Raw genomic sequence first — 23,652 nt, 5'->3', positions numbered from 1 at the left:
CCGGATTGCATTCATACTATATAGAACATACTTTTTTAACGGTTGTCTAAAAATGAATGAGGAACCCGTTGTATTGTATAATGAAATATAAGAAAGCTGAAATAACTAATGAATCTCTAATAACCGATCCAAGTTAAACAGCATCATAGACTCCAGATGTTTATTATCAGAGACCAAACATTTCAGCAGCAGAACAGCCTGATGACACTGAACGCAATTAAAAAGATCTTCAACTCATGAATTTATTTATGAAACACCATCAAATTCTGGCTGCTTTCAACTCTATGTTGATTTATTTGCATAGACGACACTCAAAGTATGTTTTAAAGCTGTGTGTTAGTCTGCTGGTTTTAATTAGCTGGCTCCATTGCTACTTGGCCACTGCATGGCTTCAACTTTTGCATACTGATTGTGTCATCTAGAAAGGCAGCAACAACAGTGGTAATTATTCATTATCAAAACAAAACTAACAAATGGTTATTTGAATCTTGACATAAATTCACTTTATCAAAAACATCTGCATAATCGTGACTACACACACACACACACACACACAAAAGTGCACCTGGTTTCTGCGATGTTGGTAGCTATCACAATCTTGCGCACTCCCGGGGGCGGCTTTTTGAACACCTGAGGGGAGTGAAGTGTCGTTCATGAGCAATGCTATAGAAGGTTTAAGGCGCTGGACTTTACATAGAGCTTAGCATGTTCAATTTAGCAGTCAGATGGGAGGGAAAGATTGCATTTAAAAGCTGTTGTGGGAGGCAGAAAGCTTGTTGCAGCTGTCTACAACACTCACCTGAGTCTGAGAGACCGTGGGCATCAAAGAGTGGAGGGGGATGATGATAAACCGATCTGAAAGAGAGCCCAGATTTGAGAAACTGTACATTTGTCACTTCTCCTGAGTAAAGACAAATGTAGCGGAGCATGAGAAAATGTAGTTTTAGACACTTCTGTCAATGACTGAGTCAACTGAAATATTGCTGATCATTAATTTGTTATATATTAATAATAATAATAATTATATATATATATATAAACCTTAGGAGAGAGAATAAACCTTTCTACAATAATTTCAAAGTGATTGCAGTACCAGTTTTGACCACAATCTTACATACACTTTCATTAAATAGCTGATACCAGGTCTGTGGTTATTTTCTACGAAATAAAATTTAAACGCTTGCGTCTTGAAAAAGGCGATTGCTAACAAGTGGCTAATGGGACTAGAAGCTGTCAGGGAGATTAAACAGCATCACGCCAAACAGGTAAGCTCAGTCTGCTTTAACAGCCTCATTATGCTCATAACTGTGCTTTTATAAACTAGTCTAACTCAAATTTTCTGGGGATATTTTTAAAGCTACACTGTGTAACTTTTTTAGTTTATTCTTAGCTAAAAACACTTAGTTTTTTCAAAAATATGTGCGCTCATTAATGTATATTTACATCTTTCAAGTAATAAAGTATTCTCGTAAGTTTATAATGCCATTGAAAATACATACGGGTGAGGGGTTCGAATGCTGGTCGCCATGTTGCCCCTCCATCTTGAAAGTACATTAGCCAAAGAGGGACATACCGGTACCCGTAAATTCAAGCTTCGCTTTTCGCGTTTTAACACTCGATGGCAGTCATGAACGAGGTCTAACTTGAAGCCATGCTAATCTTGGACTAAATCGGCCACCGTAGGAGTTAAAATGAAATTGGAATTGAGAGGAACATAAACTAATATTCACTGGATTGTCATATACCTTTACACCGCTAGATGGGGGAAAATATCACACAGTGTAGCTTTAAAGCTGCAGTCCATAACTTTTTGCACTCTAGTGGTTAATAAACAGAACTGCACGTGTCTTGCGGAAGAACACTGCAGCCTGAGCTACTTCTCTCTGTTTATGTCTATGGCGGATCACGGAGGGACTGTGCTCCTCCGCAGCAGTACCTACCAGTCTGGCCTGAAATAGTCCCAATATAAATACTTATTATAAGTGTACCATAATGATTCAGGGTAAAACAAAAACACGGTTTGGAAAATGGATTCATGTTGTACATTCTCATTATATAATTTTTGTAAATCTTGAACACAAAAAAAGTTACGGACAGCAGCTTTAAGACAAAAACTGAAAGAGTTAGTAATGGTGAAGTTGAAATCACATGAGGACTATGGTGTAGTCCGTTATAGCCTTTCTTTAGCCTTTTACAGTTTTTATCCATTGGTTTGGCTTATTTCTTGAAACAGAAAATTACATTCTCAAAATTATAAGACCATTTTGCAAAACAGTCTTACAGTTCAGCACAAAACTATTCACTCATGATTCAAAACTAAATTCCTTCCCGAAGGAAGAATCAATATAAAGAGTCAGTGCGACGAAAATGGCAAAGATCCTTCTCAGTTGCTTTGGTTCATTTCAAAATCTCATACCTCTACCAAAACAGTTCACTCATATTTTTAAATTTAAATTCATTTAAATGTCCTTCTCATTTAAACAGTCAGTGCCCCCCAAATGCTTCGTCCCTTTGGCATTATGTAAGCACTGCAAGTCAAAATGTATAAATGTTTTGTCAATATCAAATTGTCTTTATTTATATAGCGCTTGTTACAAGTCCAATTGTTTCAAAGCAGCTTCACAGTGTTGAATGGCAGAGGACCATTGAAATACCGGTATCCCTCATGTCCACCATTTAGTCTTAACCCAGTCCTTCACTGACAATGTTTACTGTACTGTTTTTTTGTTTGTTTTTGTTTTGGTCTAGCTAACAGCATACAATTATGTATAAAACTGAAAATAAGAAAATCCAATTTTAGGTTAAGAGTAGCCTCCAAGGTTTGATTGACATTAGTGCATACTGTCAAGGAAATTGTAACCATTATCATTCACACACAATGTAACTTTCATACATCAGAGTAAAAAGAAAATGCATAATATACTGTAATATAAACACACAAACAAAACACTATGAACATTATATGCAGCCTAGAGCCTACAGTGCTGTAAATAAAGCTGGAGTTTCCCAACTAACATTTTTTCACTGGTCGTTGTCCTCACCATCCTGACTGTCAATTGCTGTAATAAATGTATCAAATGTTCCAAGGTATTCATATATGGTATTCATTGGGACACTACAATTATGATGCAAGTTTTCAACTAAATATACAAATACAATTTATGAATTAGGTCTTATTTAATTCTATAAACTATAATACTGATCTGCCAACATTGTCGCTCTATGATAAACTAAAATAAGCTGATAACATCACTGTTTTCTCCACAACGACTGTACAGCCAAATGGAATTTTGTTGCAATATTGTCCTGTTTAACACTGTGAAGCTGCTTTGAATCGTCATTGTAAAAGCGCTACATAAGTAAAGTTCATTGATTGATTGATGGTATTATATTCTTGACCAATTTTGACAATTTAACAGACTATTGCGCATGTGATGACATTCTGGAGCAAAACCATTAGACTGATAATCAACAATCAGTTTACATCAACAAGATCTATTCACTTGGAAATTGTGTTAAATGTAGGCTACCTGTACTTAATCGTTTACAAAGACATACTGAGACATTGAGACATGTACAATTTGATGAAATGAATGAGAAATTCAATTCTGTTGTGAACAATTGCCAAGTGGTTTAGAGGTTTCTCTATGTTGTTTTGAGAATGTCATTTCTGTTTCAAGAAATGAGCCAAACCTATGGAGAAAAACTAATTCATTAAAAGCATTTAGGCTTCAAAATTCGAAAAAAAATTGTGTTGATCTATGATAATTATCAAGTATCAAAAAGCTTGTTTTTTTGCGATAATCCAAAAGCCTTGAGAAAATCCTATAGTTTTTTTTTAAGGAAACAAACTGCTGGTTGGCCTACAAAGTGACCTCACACCTGCACCACTCTATTGGCTAGTAAGCTAATAGTAGCTAGTAGTATTGGCTTCACTCGCAACTGAAGTTAGAGGCAAGAAAAGGTTTGCTGTGATATGCCCTATAACCACTTTACACTAGAACACTTCAATAGAATGTTTGACAGGAAAGAATGTGTTAGCTCTTTATGAGGGTAATGCATTTATTCGTTAGTCTCATTCATGTGAAAAGACCTCTTCTAAATTTGAATAAAGCAGGTATACAGTGAATTGTAACGCAGGAAAAAAAAGCACACTTCATCTTTACAGCACACTATTTCCATTGATATAAATGAATGCACAGCATTCTGTGATGTACTGTAACTAGATCTTACCCTATTAGCTGGCTCAAAGCAATCTCTCGCTCTTTCTCTCATATATTCAGAGAGAGAGAGAGAGAGAGAGAGAGAGAGAGAGAGAGAGAGAGAGAGAGAGAGAGAGAGAGAGAGAGAGAGAGAGAGAGAGAGAGAGAGAGAGAGAGAGAGAGAGAGAGAGAGAGAGAGAGAGAGAGAGAGAGAGAGAGAGAGATAATTCCTTATTGTTAGCATTCCTTATGGTCCTACCAGAATCCTAGAATTACTTCAGTTCTATCATAAAAATGATTGACTGATGATTGACTGATGTTTCTTAAAAGTTTACATTGCCATAAAGATACATTCATATGTATGATATGCTCTGAAAGCATACTAACTGGGTTAGAAAATATATATTTATGTATAATATACCTGAGTTAAACATCTGGTCAGCCATGAGCAAATCATTCAGGGTGCTGATGTTGTCCCATCCAGGCAGAAACACTAGAATTGCTCCATCCTGAAAGACAAAGCAGCATCAATATGTCAACAATTTCTTTTTTTTTGTTTTTTGAAAGAAAGAAATACTTTTATGCAGCAAGTATGCATTAAAAGATTAAAGGTGAAAGAAAAAAATCATTCAAAATGTAACAAAATATTTATTTTTATTTTTAATGTTTTTAACTATTCATCAAAGAATCCAGAAAATCCTCCACAAAAATAGTTTGTTTACAAAAACAAACTCAACTGTTTACAACATTTATAAGAAAAGTTTCTTAATCACCTAATCAGCATATTCATTTCTGAAGCATAATGCGACAGTGACAAAGGGAGCAATTCAGAAATCATAGGAATTAATTCCATTTTAAAAATATTAAAAAAGAAAAATTGTTATTTAAAATTTTTTTTTTTTTCAATATTTTTTTTCGATCAAATAAATGAAGCCTTGATTAGCATACAGACTTTAAAAAAATATATATTTTTAAATCGTACACTTTTTTTAAAAAAAATGTTTTTTACTGCTCTTACTTTTGGTTAGAAATGTGCACAACCCCCTAGCAAGCAAGGAGACAAACAGCATCTACTAGGGATCAGAATATCACAGATTTGTATTGGACACTTTTTCACTTGTAATATGAAAAAGTAATAACAACAACTCAGAATACGCTGGCAACCACACAGCATGGCACTACAAACAATGAAAAACACCCTAGCAACCATGTAACACTGTAGCAACCACCTACAACAGCCTAGAATCAACAATATAATCAATATACGTCACTTCTTCAAACACACAAGCTTACTTGCAACCAAAGGCAACATAAATGACACTAGGCAAGTTCAGAAAAATATTTCTGACAGTTCCTAAAATCACCTCAAGCACAAATTGCATTTCCACACTGTAATCTTAGGAGTAATTTCTGTCCTAAAAATGGAGCTGGCTACTAACGTCAGATAAAGTGAATAAAATCTATTACGTTAGCAAAAGCAATCTGATGGTTTACCCTCATAAAAATTCAGCGTGTGTCGACGGAGGGGAGGAAAGAGATAAAACATGAAGCATTCCCAGGCGGCCCTGGTTCTATATTTAACACCCCAGCAACGTCACATCAAGGGTACATGACAAATTAAACAGAATCGACTTACTCTTGCAGCGCATGCTTGCACATGAGTGTGTCACTGGTTGTGCATTCCAACAGGAATCGGTATGTGTATGTGTAATGCTTTTCAGAGAATTCTGTGACCCAGATTCCCCTGTGTGGAGCAAAACAAACCTGACAATAAAAAAAGCCAAGTATTCCCAAATGTTATGGTTAATTAACAGTACTTAATCTTCCTATTCTGCAGTGTCATCCAGGACTGTGACACTTATGATGCAAGTGCTCCTTTCTACCAAAACCTTGCTCTTCATCTTCCTACCAGACAAAGAGAACAAATATTTTGTGGCAGATGTAATGGGTCTGTTTCATACTTCACAGTAAAGAGCTGGTTATTTGCATGTTATTTTAGAGGTTATGTTTCAAGTTTATTTATTTTTAGACAAAAACAATCTTGAATATAAGGTTAGCAAAGAGCTAGCCACAAGATTGAAGTCAACAAGGGTGCTAAATCTTCAGGGAACATGAATTAAAATGGCTTTTGATCTGTAATTGTATGGTTTGGCTTCTTAATTAGCCAATTGCAATACTTGCTTCCTGGAAGACAACACACTCTGCTGTATCTGACATTCTGGGCACGGGCAATAAACGCATGCTAGACTTTTCTGCGTTCTCTCTTTTGCTGCGTTTTCCTAGTAAGGGTCAGTCAAATTTAAACTGCAATACAATAATTAAAATAATATACAATTAAGTTGTCTCTAGAAACAAATGTTTGACTAGTACTACGTAACTCAAGACAGAGAGAATCTTAGTTTGCCAACATGAGCACCATGACTCAATGTGTCATAAAACACATACCATGTGCACTGCATCTGGAAAGTATTCAAAATGCTTCACTTTTTCCACATTTTGTTGTTACAGCCTTATTCCAAAATGGATCAAATTCATTATTTTTCCCCCCAATTCTAAAAACAGTACCTCATAATGACAATGTGAAAGATGTTTGTTTAAAATCTTTGAAAATGTATTTTTATTCACATGCACATACGTATTCACAGCCTTTGCCATGACACTCAAAAATGAGCACAGGTGCATCCTGTTTCCACTGATCATCCTTGAGATGTTTCTACAACTTAACCGGGTCCACCTGGGGTAAATTCAGTTGATTGAACATGATTTGGAAAGGCACACACCTTTCTTTATAAGGTCTCACAGTTAACAGTGCATGTCAGAGCACAAACCCAACCATTAAGTCCAGGGAAATGTCTGTAGACCTCCGAGACAGGAACCTATCGAGGCACAGATCTGGGGAGGGGTACAGAAACATTTCTGCAACATTGAAGGTCCCAATGAGCACAGTGGCCTAAATCATGTAAATGGAAGAAGTTTGGAACCACCAGGACTCTTCCCAGAGCTCTCCGTCCAGCAAAACTGAGTGATTGGGGAGGAGGGCCTTAGTCAGGGAGGTGACCAAGAACCTGATTATCACTCTCCAGCATTGGAGGAGGAGGAGAACCTTCCAGAAGTACAACCATCTCTATAGCACTCCATCAAATCAGGCATGTATGGTACTCAGAGTGGCCATATGGAAGCCACTCCTCGGTGAAAGGCTGCCGGAAGTTTGCCAAAAGGCACCTGAAGGACTCTCAGACCCTCAGAACCTTATCTGGTCTGATGAAACAAAGATTGAACTCTTTGGCCTGAATGGCAAGCGTCATGTCTGGAGGAAACCAGGCACCACTGCACAAGGTGCACAAAGCAAGGTCCATAAAGACATAAATGAGCAAGTTTGGTATGGAGGAACTTGACAGGCCTGGACAGAATGGAAAAAAAACTTGGGAGAAATCAGGCTCAGTCGGGGTGCCAGTTCTCCTCTGGATTATGATTATGATTATGGCAACATTACAGATCAGAAGTTATATTAGAGCAGGGATCCCCAAACTCAGTCCTGTAGGGCCGTTGTTCGGCAGAGTTTAGGTCCAACCCCAATCAAACACACATGAAACAGCTAATCAATGCCTTAGGACCTAGTAAGACATTGTTAGCTGGTTCAGGTGTGTTTGATTGGGGTTGGAGCTAAACTCTGCAGGACAGCAGCCCTCCAGGACTGAGTCTGGGGACCCCTGTATTAGAGCAATAGATATGTAGAGATGCGTCACGCCGCAGATGTGGCATTTACAGGGGCGAGTTTAATTGACATGCTCTCTGCAGAGATTTCAGGGATGCGTTGGTCATGTCCAGACGTATCTGGTCTGGATCCACCCCAGATCTAGCTGATTGCAGTAAACCTCGAGATAAACAGAGAGACTAACATTTGCGTAGATGCCACTTTTCTTATGATGTAACAAATACTTACGGTGTTATTGGAAGTTTTCCCGGTTCCGGCTGACCTAGTTAATTCAGTTTAACAATTATTTAACTGATTTGGATAACATAAATTGATAATGTTCTGTGTATGACATAGTAAAGAGATGTGTTTTTAGCATAGACTGTAAAAAAATATGGACGTAGTGTCCGTGACTTCACCCAAAGGATTCCGATAAGCCGTTCTGAAGCTTGAAGTATGGGCGAGCTGGGCGTTGCCATCTTGTGAGCGAGTCATCGCGTGTCATTCCCGGATAACAGAAAATGGACAAAAAGGCGGGATGTGTGCGGAGCTGAGGTGACGCAATGACTATAGACGGCAGATAAATGGCTATCCACTTGTAACCACGCCCTTAATTATGCAGAACTTTAAGGCTTTCTATAACGTAAACGAATGAGTTATAAAAAAATTCACCCCCCTCACAGTTGTCATGAAGATCAAAATTAGCCTTATGAGCCAAAACCACAATTGGTTCCAGGCTGTAAATATGTTTTTTTTCTGCTTTAAAGTTGAGAATTTTAACATGGGGCTCAATGAGATTCTGCTCCCTTCTGGAGCCTGTCCCTAGTGGCCAGTTGAGGAATTGAAGTTTAACATTACTTCCGTATTGGCTTCAAGAGAGATCGCGGGAGGTTGCCACTTGGTTTTTAGTCTAGATTTAAACTGACAGAGTGTGTTTGCTTCCCAAACAATGCTAGGAAGACTGGTCCAGAGTTTAGGTGCTAAAAAGGAAAAGGATCGACCGCCTGCAGTTGATTTTGATTTTCTAGGTATTATCAACTGGTCAGAGTTTTGAGACTGCAATAGATGTGATGGAGTATAATGTGTTAAGAGCTCGCTCAAGTACTGGGAAGCTAAACCATTTAGTGCTTTGTTTCAATTTTAAAATTTTGCTAATTACTTACAATTTTTAACAGGGAGCCAGTGCAGTGTTGATGGAACCAGACTAATATGGTCATACTTTCTGGTTCTAGTAAGTAGAGCCCTGCACGAGCCTCAAATCTAGGCCCAACCCCGGCCCAACAGCTAATCAAAATTCAAAGCCCAATAAGCTGAGGCAGGCTGATGCTGCCTGCAACAATCGCTCGCAAACGAAACATGCTACACAATCTAAACAAATAAAACATAAAAGAACATGTAGGTTGTCTTACCTTAGCTACACCTCCGCAAACCAAACTCAATTTAAGGTTTGGGGGAGAGCTTTATTGAAAAAAGTGCCTTTTTCATGCATTTACTTAACGCAGTCATCCATAATTAAATCAAATTGAAGTTGTTTAAATAACATCAAACTGCGATGTACCGTGTATTTTGACCCTTTTCTATCAGAACCAGCATTACAGGGTTAGTTCACCCAAAAATGCAAAAATTCTGTCATTAATTACTCAACCTCATGTCATTTCAAACCCATAAGACCTTCGTTCATCTTCGGAAAACAAATGAAGATATTTTTGATGAAATCCGAGAGCTCTCAGACCCTTCCATAAACAGCAATTTAATGAACACTTGTAATCAACACACATTAGCTTAATTGACACTTTTCTATCAGAACCAGCATTACAGGGTTAGTTCACCCAAAAATGAAATTTATGTCATTAAAGTTTCACCCTAATGGCGTTCCACACCTGTAAGACCTCCGTTCATCTTTGGAACACAGTTTAAGATATTTTATATTTAGACCGAGAGCATATCCAAGTGACACCTTTATGACACCTTTAAGGGGCAACTCCTTTAAGGCTTGTCTGTACAGAGACGTTAACAAGCTGTTTAAAATGGACATGTCAAAGCAAACATTCTTTCACCCTTCCATTTTTCCTGTTAACAGGCTATATTGGACCCAAGTGCGTGACAGAAACCAAACATGTATAGCATATCCAATGTAAATAACATATGCAAATGTATTTGCCTGCCACATTCAGTTTTAAAGGTTTTCATTTTAAAGGTGCCCTAGAATGAAAAATTTAATTAATGGACATGGACATCACATACTGTGAGTCTCAAACACCATTGCCTCTTACTACTTCTAATCTCGTGAATCCAAAACTCCACGGAAAAAAAGTGCTTCTCAACATAAACCCAACAGTGACGCAAGCATTTATATGCACGCCCCCAACATTTGCATCTGTCCAAATATTGTTAGGCGGAAATGGAGCGAATCAACAAGCTGTTCGCATGGACACACTTCATGTTCCAGGCTGATCAGAAGACCTGATGACTTTTCTACCCCTTCCCACAGATAAAAAATGTCCACAGAACAGCGGTTGATGTTTATAATCCGATACCACAACAATTTAATTCAAGATCGTTCGTTTTGTTCGGCCCATTTCAAGCAAGCTTCACTCCACGTCTTAAACTGAAGAAAGTGGCAATTACAACTGTATTCCTGCAAGCAGTAAGTAGCGATTTATCCACTTATTGACTGTTTAAACAATTTCTGATTAAATTGAAAGTTTCTTAGAGAGACAGCATTGTCTAGAAAACGCAAGATGCTTACAGTAACAATAGGAAACACCAAGTACCATACAAAACTAAATAGTGTGTCTAATGACAAAGGTTAATATTATTTTGTATTACAAAATACTACCGTAGATACTTTGCTTAGATCGTTCACTTGATCCTTCTAGCAAACGTCACCTTTTCCACCGTATAAGTTAAAATGATAGTCATTTGACAAGGCTATTCATTTTGTAAAAATATTTATATTTTTGAGAACTAAAAGTATGGTGTTTCCTATGATGTTTTTGCCTATTTGTATTTAAGATTAGGCTACATCACAGTCACTGCGTAACCTTAGCCTACATTGTGACTAACGTTATATAAACATGCAATATCGTTGACGAAAAAAGACAAGTCTAAAATGTAGGCTGAATGACACACTTTAAGCAGAACATCTCAAATGGAGATAGATAAAATGCAGCTGACTTGTTTATTGGTGCTTTCAGCTCTCGTGCATATGGTTGCCATATTGGACATGTTTAGGTAAAAAACGGAGAGTATACTTCTTTCTTTTCACAGAAAAGCTCTGTTTGGGGATTTTAATTACTGAAATCTGGCAACTGCACAAACGCGAGCTCTTTCTCGGTGCAGATGATCTGAAAACACCAATAAACAAGTAAGCTGCATTTTATCAATCTGCATTTGAGATGTTTTGCTTAAAGTTGGTCGGTGTTTTGTCAGGACGGTCAGGACTCACAAGCCGCTTCACTAAACTGCTGTGAGCTGCTGAAATAAGCCAATCAGAGCAGAGCTCAAAGTAAATATTCATGACCCTTCCAAATAAGGAAAAAACAGAGCATTACATCCTGGGGACAATTATAGGGTTGTAAATGGACCTGTAAAACTGTATCTGGACAATTTTTCCCTTAAATAAGCCACATACCTTCTATGTAGATATCAGAGAACTATTTAACATATTGTTTCAAATCATTCTAGGGCACCTTTAATAAATTATTACTGAATCTCCAGCAGTGTCTTGATTTCTCCTTTGTACCATCCATTTGTTTCCTTTTTGAAAAATCCAACAGTCCTGTTTTATTATTTGAATGCTGGATTTAATAAAGATATTCAAGTGTACGTTTAATGTGCACTCCATGATTCTTGGCTATGCTTATGCTGATTTTTGAAAGAATTAGTCTTTCCCAAATGTATGTTTTCATAACCCATTCACCCTCAAGGACACGCTGAGCCCAATGGGTCTGCACTGGCTTACATCACCAAAGCATGACTCAGAGGATAGCCCAAGGGCTTAGGGTGTCATTTGAGAAGAAACCTTAAAGGCACAGCAGCCCGTCAGATATAGGACAGAAAATTGTTTTAAGCTAAATGATGACTGACAATAAGTAGACCTGTGGGGAAAAAAATGAAATATGGGCCCTTTGCCGGGTATAAATGTAGGTTATTATATGAGGATATTCTCATATTTGAAAATTCTGACCAATTGTAGGAGAGGAGAGGAGAGGAGAGGAGAGGAGAGGAGAGGAGAGGAGAGGAGAGGAGAGGAGAGGAGAGGAGAGGAGAGGAGAGGAGAGGAGAGGAGAGGAGAGGAGAGGAGAGGAGAGGAGAGGAGAGGAGAGGAGAGGAGAGGAGAGGAGAGGAGAGGAGAGGAGAGGAGAGGAGACTGCTTTAATCGAGACTCACCATCTGCCCCTGATTCAACCAAGTGTGGACATACACTCTAATACACACAAAAAAACAGTCAGGCGTACAGGGAAGGCACTCACATCCTCTTTCATTACGATGTGTCGGATCAATCCTACGATAAGCTCCAGATTGATCTTCTCATCATTATCCATCATCTCCAGCGTGTCAATGGTGCTGTCTGAGTACCTGCCAATCACAGAGCAGAGAGGTCATGCAACATCACATCTCAGTAACTCAATGGCTAAGTATTTATGCTTCAAGAATTTACTTAAGACAAACATCAACACTGGGTAATTTCAGCCAACCAAAAGCTGTATCGCAACAAATAACTTATGTAAATGTAATGCCTCACCATAAGGCAATTCGTCAAATAGCTAATTTACTTTAATGTGTTTTAATACATCCTTGGAGCAGTGGCAGTGTGCATATTCTTGTTTACCGTGAGTTAAAGAAAGACCCTGACTTATTTGGACTTCAGCTTATTCACTGTATCCCCCAGAATTAGATAAGTCCATCCATACTTTCGGATGAGACGTTAAACCGAGGTCCCGACTCTCTGTGGTCGTTAAAAATACCAAATTTGCCCAATGACCCTGTACATCATGGCCTCCTAATAATCCCCCTCTCCTGATTGGCTTCATCCTTCGGTCTCCTCTCCGCCATAAGCTGGTGTGTGATCAGCGTTCTGGCGCAATATGGCTGCCGTCGCATCATCCAGGTGGGTGCTGCACATTGGTGGTGGTTGAGGAGATTCCCCCCTTCAATGTAAAGCGCTTTGGGTGTCTAGAAAAGCGCTATATAAATGTAATGAATTATTATTACTATTATTATCATACCAATCTCATCTTTGTGCTTGCCAGGCTTGTGGACAATTCAGAATTGAATTGAGAATGACTCCTGAATTTCAATTAAATTCTTGAATTTGAATTGATATCAAAAAAAGGAATTAGAATTACAATTCAAATGTGAATTAAAGCTGCAGTCCGTAACTCTAGCGGTTAATAAACAGAACTGCACGTGTCTTGCGGAAGAACATTGCAGCCGGAGCTACTTCTCTCTGTTTATGTCTATGGCAGGTCACGCAGGGACTGTGCTCCATCTGTGAGACCATCACCAGGGAAGTGGAAAAAAATGAAATTGTTTTATTTGGGAGTTTAAAGAGTGGGATTAAAGGCACCCCAAAAATATAAATATAATATGGACCCAAATTACGAATACTGTTAATAGTGTGGAGGTTGAGAAGCGCACTCCAGCAGTTTAAATAGCTGTTTGGATGATACATTACCTATCACAATGCATTATTTTACAGCACATGTTTTGAAACAATTAGCATTTAATTTCGTATCACAGCACATGTATTAAGGTGTACGATATGATGATGATGATGATGTGATGTGGAGTAGCCTATCATTCATTCACATTAATAATTGCATGACAATTTGTAAGATTCTTTTTATTATTATTATGATTTCTTTTATTAATGACGCTTATTGTTATTTAGAAGAAGAATGCCGTTATTATTTATTTTATTATTATTATTTAAAAGAAGAAGAATGTAATTTTTATTATTTTGTCAGTCTGATTTATTCAGTCCCAGTCCGTGCGCAGCTGTCGCACAGGCTCGCAACTGGAGGAATACATGCCTCAAATACTTTGGTAGCCTATAGTCACACAAAGTAAACATTGAATACATTGCACAAAAATAAACACAGAAGTTTATAATTACTATGTTGTTGTTGTTTTTTTACAGTGGGTCATAATATAGCATATCTTTGTCAGTGCGTTTTGTGGTGTTAGGAATAGTTTTTCTGCGCATTTTCCCACTAACTCAAATGTGCGTACACCACCTCCTGAGCTGCCGTAGGATTTGAGCGTGCCGTACGCTAACTTCCATATTGATAAATCTCAAAGTCACCGTGGGTTTGGGTGTACGCAAGGTGTACGCTGGAAATTTGGTGTATGCACTTTTGATAAATGAGGGCCATTGTGTACAAAGGGCGACGGAAAATGAAAATTGCGATTTTCTTGAGCGATATGCGAGAAACTATACTCTCATTCCTGCATTATGATTATTACAATCAAGGAACTTTGCCGTACCATGGGTGCAGCAGGCGCGATGAGATTACGTTTAACTCCAGTCTTTGTACTTAGCTATGCTAGCGGTGGGTGTGTCAGACAGTTATGGCACGCACAGAGATAAGAATGATATGTATGGACTTATCTAACTCGGGGGATACGGTGAAAAGCTCCCAAAAAAGCATTGTGTTCTTTTAAATGCTTCATTTTATCAAGCACCTGCAAAAACTTTGTTAGATGTGCACACAATTCCTCTTTGAATAAATGTATCACAGCTTGCACAGGATACAGAGTTGTTTATCAAAAAAATTTAAAATAAATAAACTGACCGATCTCTGAGTGTACGGGCATAACAAGGCCAGCTCTCGCGGTATTCTGCCTCTTTCTGCTCTTTCTCTGGCCGTGCGTTCTGGCCATGCATAAACCCTCTCCTATAGTGAGGTCTTCGGTCCTGTTGCTGTGGCTGGAACCTATGAACCAAAGTTTAAAGACACTCCCAGCATTCAGTCAATCAACTTCTATCCTGCATATACGGTAGCCATAATGCCATTTCATTTGGGAAAATCTAAAATAGAGTCAAAGGCATACTCCACCGCTTTTTCATATTAAACTGTTCAATTTACCTAAGAAGAGTTGATACATATACCTCTCTCGCCTCACTGCGTGCACTTAATCGCTCTGACACGCGGTGACATTCAAATAGCTTTTAGCTTAGCTCACTAAGCCCAGTTCATTCACTATGGTACCAAACAGAGATCAAGTTAGAAGCGACCAAACACCTCCACGTTTTCCCTATTTAAATACAGTTACATGAATAGTTCAACAATGGTTACAAAATAAAACGTGGCGCTTTTCTAAGCGGGTTTAAAAGGATAACTATAACGCATGGCGGAATAGCACTTCTGTGAGTACTTCGACACGGCACAGTAAATAGTCACGGCTGAAAAATCCTTCCTCAAATCTCCCCTCCCTCTCTCATTTCCGTCAATAGGAGGAGAGGATTTTTCAGGCGTGACTTTTTACTGTGCCGAGTCGAAGTACTCTCGGAAGTGCTATTCCGCCATACATTATAGTTCTTCTTTTTAATCCGCTTAGAAAAGAGCCAGGGTTTAATTTTGTGCACCATACTTGGTCGTTCAACTATTCGTTTAACTATTTAAATAGGGAAAATGTGGAGGTGTTTGGTTGCTTCTAACTTGATCTCTGTTTGGTACCATAGTGAATGAACTGGGCTTAGTGGGCTAAGCTAAGTGCTATTAAAATGTCACTGCGCGTCAGAGCGATTAAGTGCACGCACTGAGACGAGAGAGGCATGTATCAACTCGTTTTAGTTAAGGGAATAACAGTTTAATATAAAAAAGCGGTGGAGTATCCAAAAAAGTAAATTCGCACATGATTTACTCACCCTCAAGCCATCCTAGGTATACATGACATTCTTCTTTCAGACGAATACAATCTAGGGCTGTCAAAATTGCTCAAAAATGACGTTCGAATATTCCCTCTAAAACAAACGCGAATATTTCGAACATCTGGGAGCGCATTACGACAATAACAGGACAAATTAATACAAAGAGACATAACTACTTGTATAGGTTGTCTATTTAAGTTTATACATATTTGACAATGTATTACTTACACAAAAACAAGTAGATTGTTATTATAAATAATATAATTATTATATATAATTATTATATATTATTAAATTAACTAATGGCCAAGACTGCCACGGTTTAAATGAACAAACTTGAGTGCTGATCAAGAGTTTTGTGCAAGCAATTTAAGGTCGCGAGACTCGCGACTCTTGTCCCAAATATAGCAGGCTTCATTCAGTGATTGAAACAAATGAAGTTTTACAGCATATTGAACGCTCCGAGCGAGCTGTGCTAAACATTGAGCTTTTTTTTTCACAGTGAAAGCAGTGCATTTATCCTTTATTAATGCAATATATCTTCAGTCAGTACAGTAGCCTACATTTTAGTAATGTTTCTGTTTAACGTTAAATAAAATGAGGCATGGTGTGCTAACTGTATCTTACATAGCTTGCAAATAACTTTATCTCTCGGCTCAAAAATTTTACCTTCTACCGACCAAAAGTCCAACGTACTTCCAGACATGGCTTTTTAGATTATGGTGTTAAAATCTCTTCCTCTGCTGCGGTCGAGTTGAGCTCTGCACTTTCTGCCATCTTCACTGCAAGACGCGTCCACTTTCAGCAGTGACTCCTGTGACCTGTCCCTGAACCCTCATGCGCGCGCTCTCGCAAAGCAGAGAGCCACGCCTCTACTACCACGTCGGGGGATTTTTTTCCGTTCTTCAGATTTTCACCTTCGAAATTCGTTTTTTAAAAACTATTCGTTGACAGCCCTTATACAATCGGATTTGGTTGATGGTTCGGTTTTGAAGTCCATAAAAATGCATCTATCCATCCTATAACTGCTCCACTTTTAGCGCAAGTTGACTTGCATACCACTGACCGCAGGAAGCTTTTTAATCTATAAAGTTTTAAATATGGATATTTTTCTTACACAAACGCACCACTTTCCTTTAGAAGGCCTTTATTAACCACCCTGAGAAGTGTGGAGCAGTGGAGCCGTGATGGATAGATGCACTTTTATGGACTTCTAAACCGAACCATTAAGTCAATGCCATTATAAAGCTCGGAAGAGCTAGGACATTTTTTTAAATATAACAGATTGTGTTCGTCTGAAAGAAGAAATGTAACATACACCTAGGGTAAGTCATGGGCTAATTTTCATTTTTGGGTGAACTATCCCTTTAAAGCCCTTATAAAATAAAAAGTCATACCAACCTAAAGGAATAATTTATCCAAAAGTTCATCATAAGTAAGTCATCATTTACTCAAAAATCAGTGGTTAGTAAATGTATAAACAGATTAAGTATATGGAAAAGAGCTGCTTAATATATGGATTTGTAATTTTTGGGTGAATGAATCATTCAATGAATCAACCCATTCAACCAGGTGCCTGCTAGCTTATCCAAGGTGGTCTAGCAGCTCTGAATTAAATGACCTCTACTAGGTCAAACTCACAGTTAATGGCACTTAAACCATCTTGGAAAATCTGGAACCATGTAAAACAGCTACTATCTTAAGTAGCTGGATCCAGCAGTGCAATACGTCTAAAATACACATCATCATTCAAAGTGTTGCAGTCAGTAAGATTCCTAAATTATTTTTATGTCTTTGAAAGAAGTCTCTTATTCTCACCAAATCTGCATTTATTTGCTCAAACAGCTAAATCAGTAATATTTAGTTAATTTTTAAAATAATTTGTATATTTATATATTTAAATATGTAAATTATTCCTGTGATGGAAAAGCTGCATATTCCGCAGTCTTAAGTGTCAAATGATCCTTAAGAAATCATTCTGATATGCTGATTTTGGTGCTCAAGAAAACAAATCTGATTATTATTCATGTTAAAACAGTTTTGTTGCTTTGTATTTTTGTGGAAAATAAAGTTTATTTGTTTTAATGCATTTTTTTGAGAGATAATTTTATATACATATAATATACATTTCTTTACTGTCACTTTTGATCTTTTTAATGCATCCTTAGTAAGGGCAGTACATTTATTAATTCCTTATTTTTTGACTGACCCCAAACTTTAGAAATGATACTGTATTTTGTAAATATTCCACAAAAACAAATGAAATAAGCAAATATGTATATAAGCTCACCTAAGCAATTCCACCACATCTTCCAATAAAAACTCTTTCACAGGGTATGTGTATCCAGGAATATGGATCATGGGACAATTATCTGTAAGAGAAAGAATATGCAAGAATATTAGGCTATATAATAATAATAATAATAATAATAATAATAATAATAATAATAATAATAATAATAATAATAATAATAATAATAATAATACAGATAGATAAACAGTGCTAAATGCTACTTGGTAATATATACACACACACACTATATAGTCTAAAGTATTTGGATTATGGTGTGGGGTGGATTTCCAGGGGTTGGGTTTGCCCCCTTAGATCCAGTAAAAGGAATGCTTCATCATACCAATACATTTTTGACAATTTCATGCTCCCAACTGTGTGGGAACAGTTTGGGGATGGCCCCTTCCTGTTCTAAAATGACTGAGCACCAGTGCACAAAGCATAAAGACTCCATAAAGACAAAGACTGGGATGAGCGAGTTTGAAGTCCTGACCTTAACCCGATAGAACACCTTTGGGATGAATTAGAGTGGAAACTGCGAGCCAGGTCTTTTCGCCCAACATCAGATCCTGACCTCACAAATTTGTTTCTAGAATAATGGTCAAAATTCCCTATAAACACCCCTACACCTTGTGGAAAGCCTTCCCAGAAAAAGTTAAAGCCGTTTTAACGGCAAAGAGTGGGCCAACTCCACATTAAACCCTATGGATTAAGAATGGGATGTCATTAAAGGGCTACTTCAGCGCTGGGAAGATGAATCTGTATTTAAACTGGGTCATTAATGTAGTAGAAATGTGATTTTTTTTTTTGTTGGGAATTTGGTGTTTTCTAGACTGAGAAAAGACAGAAAATGTATTTGTGTCTCATGGGGATGAAAGACAACAATTCCCAGAATGCTTAACTGCCCTACGAGGCCACTCCCACAGCCACCACTACTGAATCACTGGATCACTTTCCCATTGTGTTTATTTTCATAAAATCAGTTAGAGAACAGACACTACAATTAAAAACTGAAACTGTCTTCAATATAATGTGATTTAGCCGCTAAGAGAGTGTCACAGCACAAATGCAGCAGGAGTCAGATTACATTCATTGTGACGAATGAGCTCTGATGAGAGCTGAGGTAAATTCGTACATACTCGTGGCATACATTCACAGCGCATGTTCAGTCTGGCGCGTTTTCAGTGCACGCCTTTGGAAGCTTAAGTTTCATATGAATTAATTTAAGAAGTTGAAACCCTCACTTTGCTCGGGTGTGTTTGTGTGTGTGTGTGTGGGGGGGGGGGGGGGGGGGGGGGCAGTCATTCGAATGTACTCCAGGGCCTCTACTGATACAAAGCAATTTGCTAATCGCTGAAGTAACCCTTTAAAGTTCATGTGCATGTAAAGGCAGGCGTCCCAAAACTTTTGGCAATATAGTGTATATATAATTATTTTGGATTCATCTATCTGAATTATTTGAAGTTAGGTTAATTCCCTTACTGAAATACTTGCTGAATTTCTCAGCGTTAAGTGTGGCACTCATGAGGACTACTTTTAGGTCCTCTCGAGCAATTAACAGGTCCCTCACGATGGTGAGAAGAACATCAGACTGAAGACTCCTCTCATGAATTTCATCCAGGATCAGATGACTTACGCTAGAGAGATATCTGGGGGGGAAACACACACACACACACGTTTTCTTTACATATTTGTGAATGAATAAGAAGAAATGACTGGAGCAGAAAAAAAAAGATTCCTGAAGCCTTGATGGCCTGAACTGACAAGACATCTACAATATTTCTTGACAGCCACATTTGGTTAAAGACTTCAGTTAACATACAAATCTAAAAGCATAGTCATAATCGTTATTTTGTGAAACAGCATTCGAGCAACTGCAGTAAGCTTTTTGCATGAACAGGGCAATTGGAGAATCACAGCTGTTAGTAAACAATCTGGTCAATCCCAAACATTGACTGTGTGAATATAGCCTGAATGACAGCATTAGGATCCCTAACAGGCTTTTATCAGGGACTTCTGTGAATACCAATGTCAGCAGCAAAACAGAAGAGATGAGAGAGAAAAAAAACAGTACATAATGGCTTTTCTATGTGGGTTGCAGAGAAAGCAGTCTGAGTGGATGAGTCAAACTAAGAATCATGGTGAACAGTACTGTAGGCATCTCCCCTCTGCTGCCACTGAAGCAGAGTTGATGTGAGTGAGTGAGTGAGTGAGTGAGCGATATTGAATGTATGTGCAATTACATGTTTGACATTGCTTTGAGAACATATAAGTGCATGTGTACGCCCTGTACATCAGCGGTGTATTGATTAAACACCCTTACGGTGTAAAGAAAAGCCAAAGCAGAGAGATAGAGTATGGGGGGAGGGGAGTAATGAAACAGCAGAATAGAGTGGAGTTGAGAGAAAGAGGTTTAGAACACTTACGGATCTGTGCGGAGCCACTGAAGAATAATGCCAGTTGTACAATACAACACCGAGCCTTGTTTCCGTGGTAACCGACTGGAAAGCAGTGGCAGAGAGTTGGGGGTGGGGGGGGGGATAAAAAAAATTCAATGTAAAAATAAATTCAATTTTAATTACAATATTAAAATAATTCAAATACTGAAATCAACACACATTAAAAGCAACATATAACATTAAAGTCAATTATATAACTGCAATAATGCTGTTTGAATAAATAAATGAACAAATGAAAGAAAGAATGAATACACAAATAACTGAAAAGATACATGAATAAACTTCTGAATTAGTAAAATTAATAAAACACGGAATAAATGAAAATAAAAGGTAACAAAAATGAGAAACTGATTTTTTTTTTTTTTGGTCCAGAATATCCTGGCCACTTTTTTCAAAATAATGACAGTACAATAGAAATATCAAGCTTCTCATAACAGTAACTGCACCATAAAAATATCTTAAAAGTGGTCTAGAACACATGCAGTATAATACAGACAAAAAATTCCTGTTCCTCACAAAAAAAACAAAAAAAAAGTATTGTACTGCTTAAAGACTACTGCTTATAATACATTTATTGTGCTTCTTTTGTGCCTTTTTTTCAAAACTTAAAAGCTAGTCGTCATTCGTTTGAACTGCATGGAAAAGACAGACTAAAATATTCTTTAGTATTTTTTCTGATTGTAATTATTTTCAAATGACATGCGAGTGAGCAAAAGATGAAGAGAAATCTTCTCAAGCATATTACTATTATTAGAACACACTATTGAACAAGAAAATTATTATTTCACAGAAGAGGAAAAGACAAGTATGAGGTTGGTGTCAGTAATTTAAATGAACTTTCCATTGTACATAATAACACAGAAACTCTACAATTCATGAGACTTCATAAGAAGTCTTACCTGCTCTCACACACTGTCAGACACAAACAGACTATCAAAATAGGGCAATAGGGAAAGGCGTCTATATAGAGGATTTAAATTGATGTATAAGTGAGGAAAAGAGGAAAAAACAAGAAAAAGTGAGAAGTCCTGCACATATTAACCTCTCGTGGCTAGGGTTGGGTTCCAAGAACTGTGGATTCTACAAAAGACGTGCACGCTTATTGATTTCTGTGTGGACTTTAATATGACTTTAAATGGGTCATGAACTGAGAAATGTAATTTTCCTTGAGCTTTTGACATATAAGAGGTCATCATACTAAGAATATCCTTTTAAGCTTCAGAACTTCCTTGTTAATCCAAAAACACCTTTTATTCCCATGTAAAGGGGACGCTCTCACAATCTTGCGCAATATTCCCCAAAGGTTCTCTAAAGGTGACGAAAATTTCAAACCTTTATATAACATTAGGTTCATTCCCAAAATGTCATCTTTTAGTTATGAAAGCGCTGTATTTAAAGTTTCCTTATGACTTTAGTGGGACATTCCATTTTGGTTATTCTATTGGTCACATAGCAACATTACAAAGAGGACATTTAGGATGCTAACAGAACATTCCCATTGATGTTTGGTTTGTTGGGATAGGACAGTATTTGACTGAGATACAACTATTTGAAAATCTGCAATCTGATTATTACTAATCCATATTAATAACAATAATGTACATGTATTTTTTTTGTAAAAAAAAGTTGTCCAAATTAAGTACTTAGTTATCCATATTACTAATAATAATACATTTTTGATAAATATACTGTAGGTAATTTACCAAATATCTTCATGAAACCTCATCTTTACGTAATTATTATGTATATTATATTAATGGCTTTTGGCATAAAAGAAAAATAATTTGGACCCATACATTATACTGTTGGCTATTACCACAAATATACCCATGCGACTTTTGGCTGGTTTTGTGGTTCAAGGTATGGAGTCGGATCAGCTTAAAAAAATAATACATTTACGAAACAAAATTCATAAATGCACAGCACAATTCACATTTACAAAATCCAATTCTTAAATTAAAAACAAAAGTCATACAAGCACAGCACAATTCACATTTAAGAAATCCGATTAATAAAGATTTTATTACCTAAGATTTTATTACTTTATTAATAAAATGTATTTAGGTAAGACGCAGTTGTGTGAGCATCTGAGGAAATATTACATTTATACATTTTGTTTTGAATTTACAAATCAGATTTTGTAAATGTGAATTGTGCTGTGCATTCATGAATTTGAAAATCACTCCATTCTTTGTAAACCCTAGAAATGGTTGTGTGTGAAAATCCCAGTAACTGAGCAGACTGTGGAAGGCCCATCTGGCACAAATAACCATGCCATGCTCAAAATTGCTTAAAGCACCTTTCTTTCCTGTTCTGACAGTTTGGAGTTCAGGAGATTGTCTTGACCAGGACCACACCCCTAAATGCATTGAAGCAACTACCATGTGATTGGTTGATTAGATCATTGCATTAATAAGAAATTGAACAGATGTTCCTAATAATTCTTTAGTTGAGTGTATATGGCCGTAAATGAGGAAGACACCTGCATCTGCACTTCCCTTCACATCTCTCCTCCATTTCATTTCCTGCCCTCAGCCCTTCCACCTTATTCTCTCAGGTCCAGTCCTCCACAACCAATTTATCTTCTCACTGGCACCCCCATTCACACTTTTTTACATTATCACTCCATCTCTCTTGGCACAGCTGAAGAAACCAATTCTCCACTGACTCATCTCTTAGTACCAAACCTTTTCTCTCCGCTTTCGTTTTCTTATTTCTTGAAAGATGTCAAGCGTGTGATTGGTAATAAATTATTGCATGGGCATGTGGGTTAAGTTGGTAAGCAATAAAGAAAATTAAAAACAATACTAAAACTTCTCATAAAACTTTGTGTTCTTGCATATAATCTCTTCAGAAGACTTGGATAAAACCGATGAAATGGGCATGGGAAAAAAAACAAAATGAGAGAATAAGAGTTGTGAGATATTTGGCAGCAAGCTCTAATCAGTCCTATATCTTCTCCCTCAGAAGAGCGGCAATTACCAGCTCTCGAAACATTATACAACATGTTCCAGTTACCTCGCTGCCTAATCCACTTTCTTTCTTTTTTTGCTTGAATGAAAACTCACACATCCAGAAAAACAACAACAAAACCAGACTAACATTAAGTATAGACACACTTATCCTGC

The 23,652-nt window shown here is 37.4% G+C and overlaps 1 protein-coding gene across 1 annotated transcript in view; it reads right to left on the bottom strand.

Moving 5' to 3' along the window:
* dhx36 (DEAH (Asp-Glu-Ala-His) box polypeptide 36) overlaps nucleotides 1–23,652 on the bottom strand; it is a 49,830-nt gene that overhangs the window by 16,989 nt on the left and 9,189 nt on the right. Inside the window, exons 7-14 of the mRNA XM_067419888.1 lie at nucleotides 20,492–20,566; nucleotides 19,548–19,714; nucleotides 18,066–18,147; nucleotides 14,697–14,837; nucleotides 12,372–12,477; nucleotides 4,624–4,711; nucleotides 800–855; nucleotides 566–630 (exon numbers count right to left, since the gene is read on the bottom strand). Of these exons, the coding sequence (XP_067275989.1) occupies nucleotides 566–630; nucleotides 800–855; nucleotides 4,624–4,711; nucleotides 12,372–12,477; nucleotides 14,697–14,837; nucleotides 18,066–18,147; nucleotides 19,548–19,714; nucleotides 20,492–20,566 (780 nt within the window). The remainder of the gene's footprint in view (nucleotides 1–565; nucleotides 631–799; nucleotides 856–4,623; nucleotides 4,712–12,371; nucleotides 12,478–14,696; nucleotides 14,838–18,065; nucleotides 18,148–19,547; nucleotides 19,715–20,491; nucleotides 20,567–23,652) is intronic.

The sequence above is a fragment of the Pseudorasbora parva genome, chromosome 16 (genome assembly GCF_024679245.1).
Source record: "Pseudorasbora parva isolate DD20220531a chromosome 16, ASM2467924v1, whole genome shotgun sequence".
NCBI classification, from domain to species: Eukaryota; Metazoa; Chordata; class Actinopteri; order Cypriniformes; family Gobionidae; genus Pseudorasbora; species Pseudorasbora parva.
The sequence above is the reverse complement of the archived record's forward strand: the minus strand, read 5'-3'. Positions and strand labels throughout refer to the sequence as shown.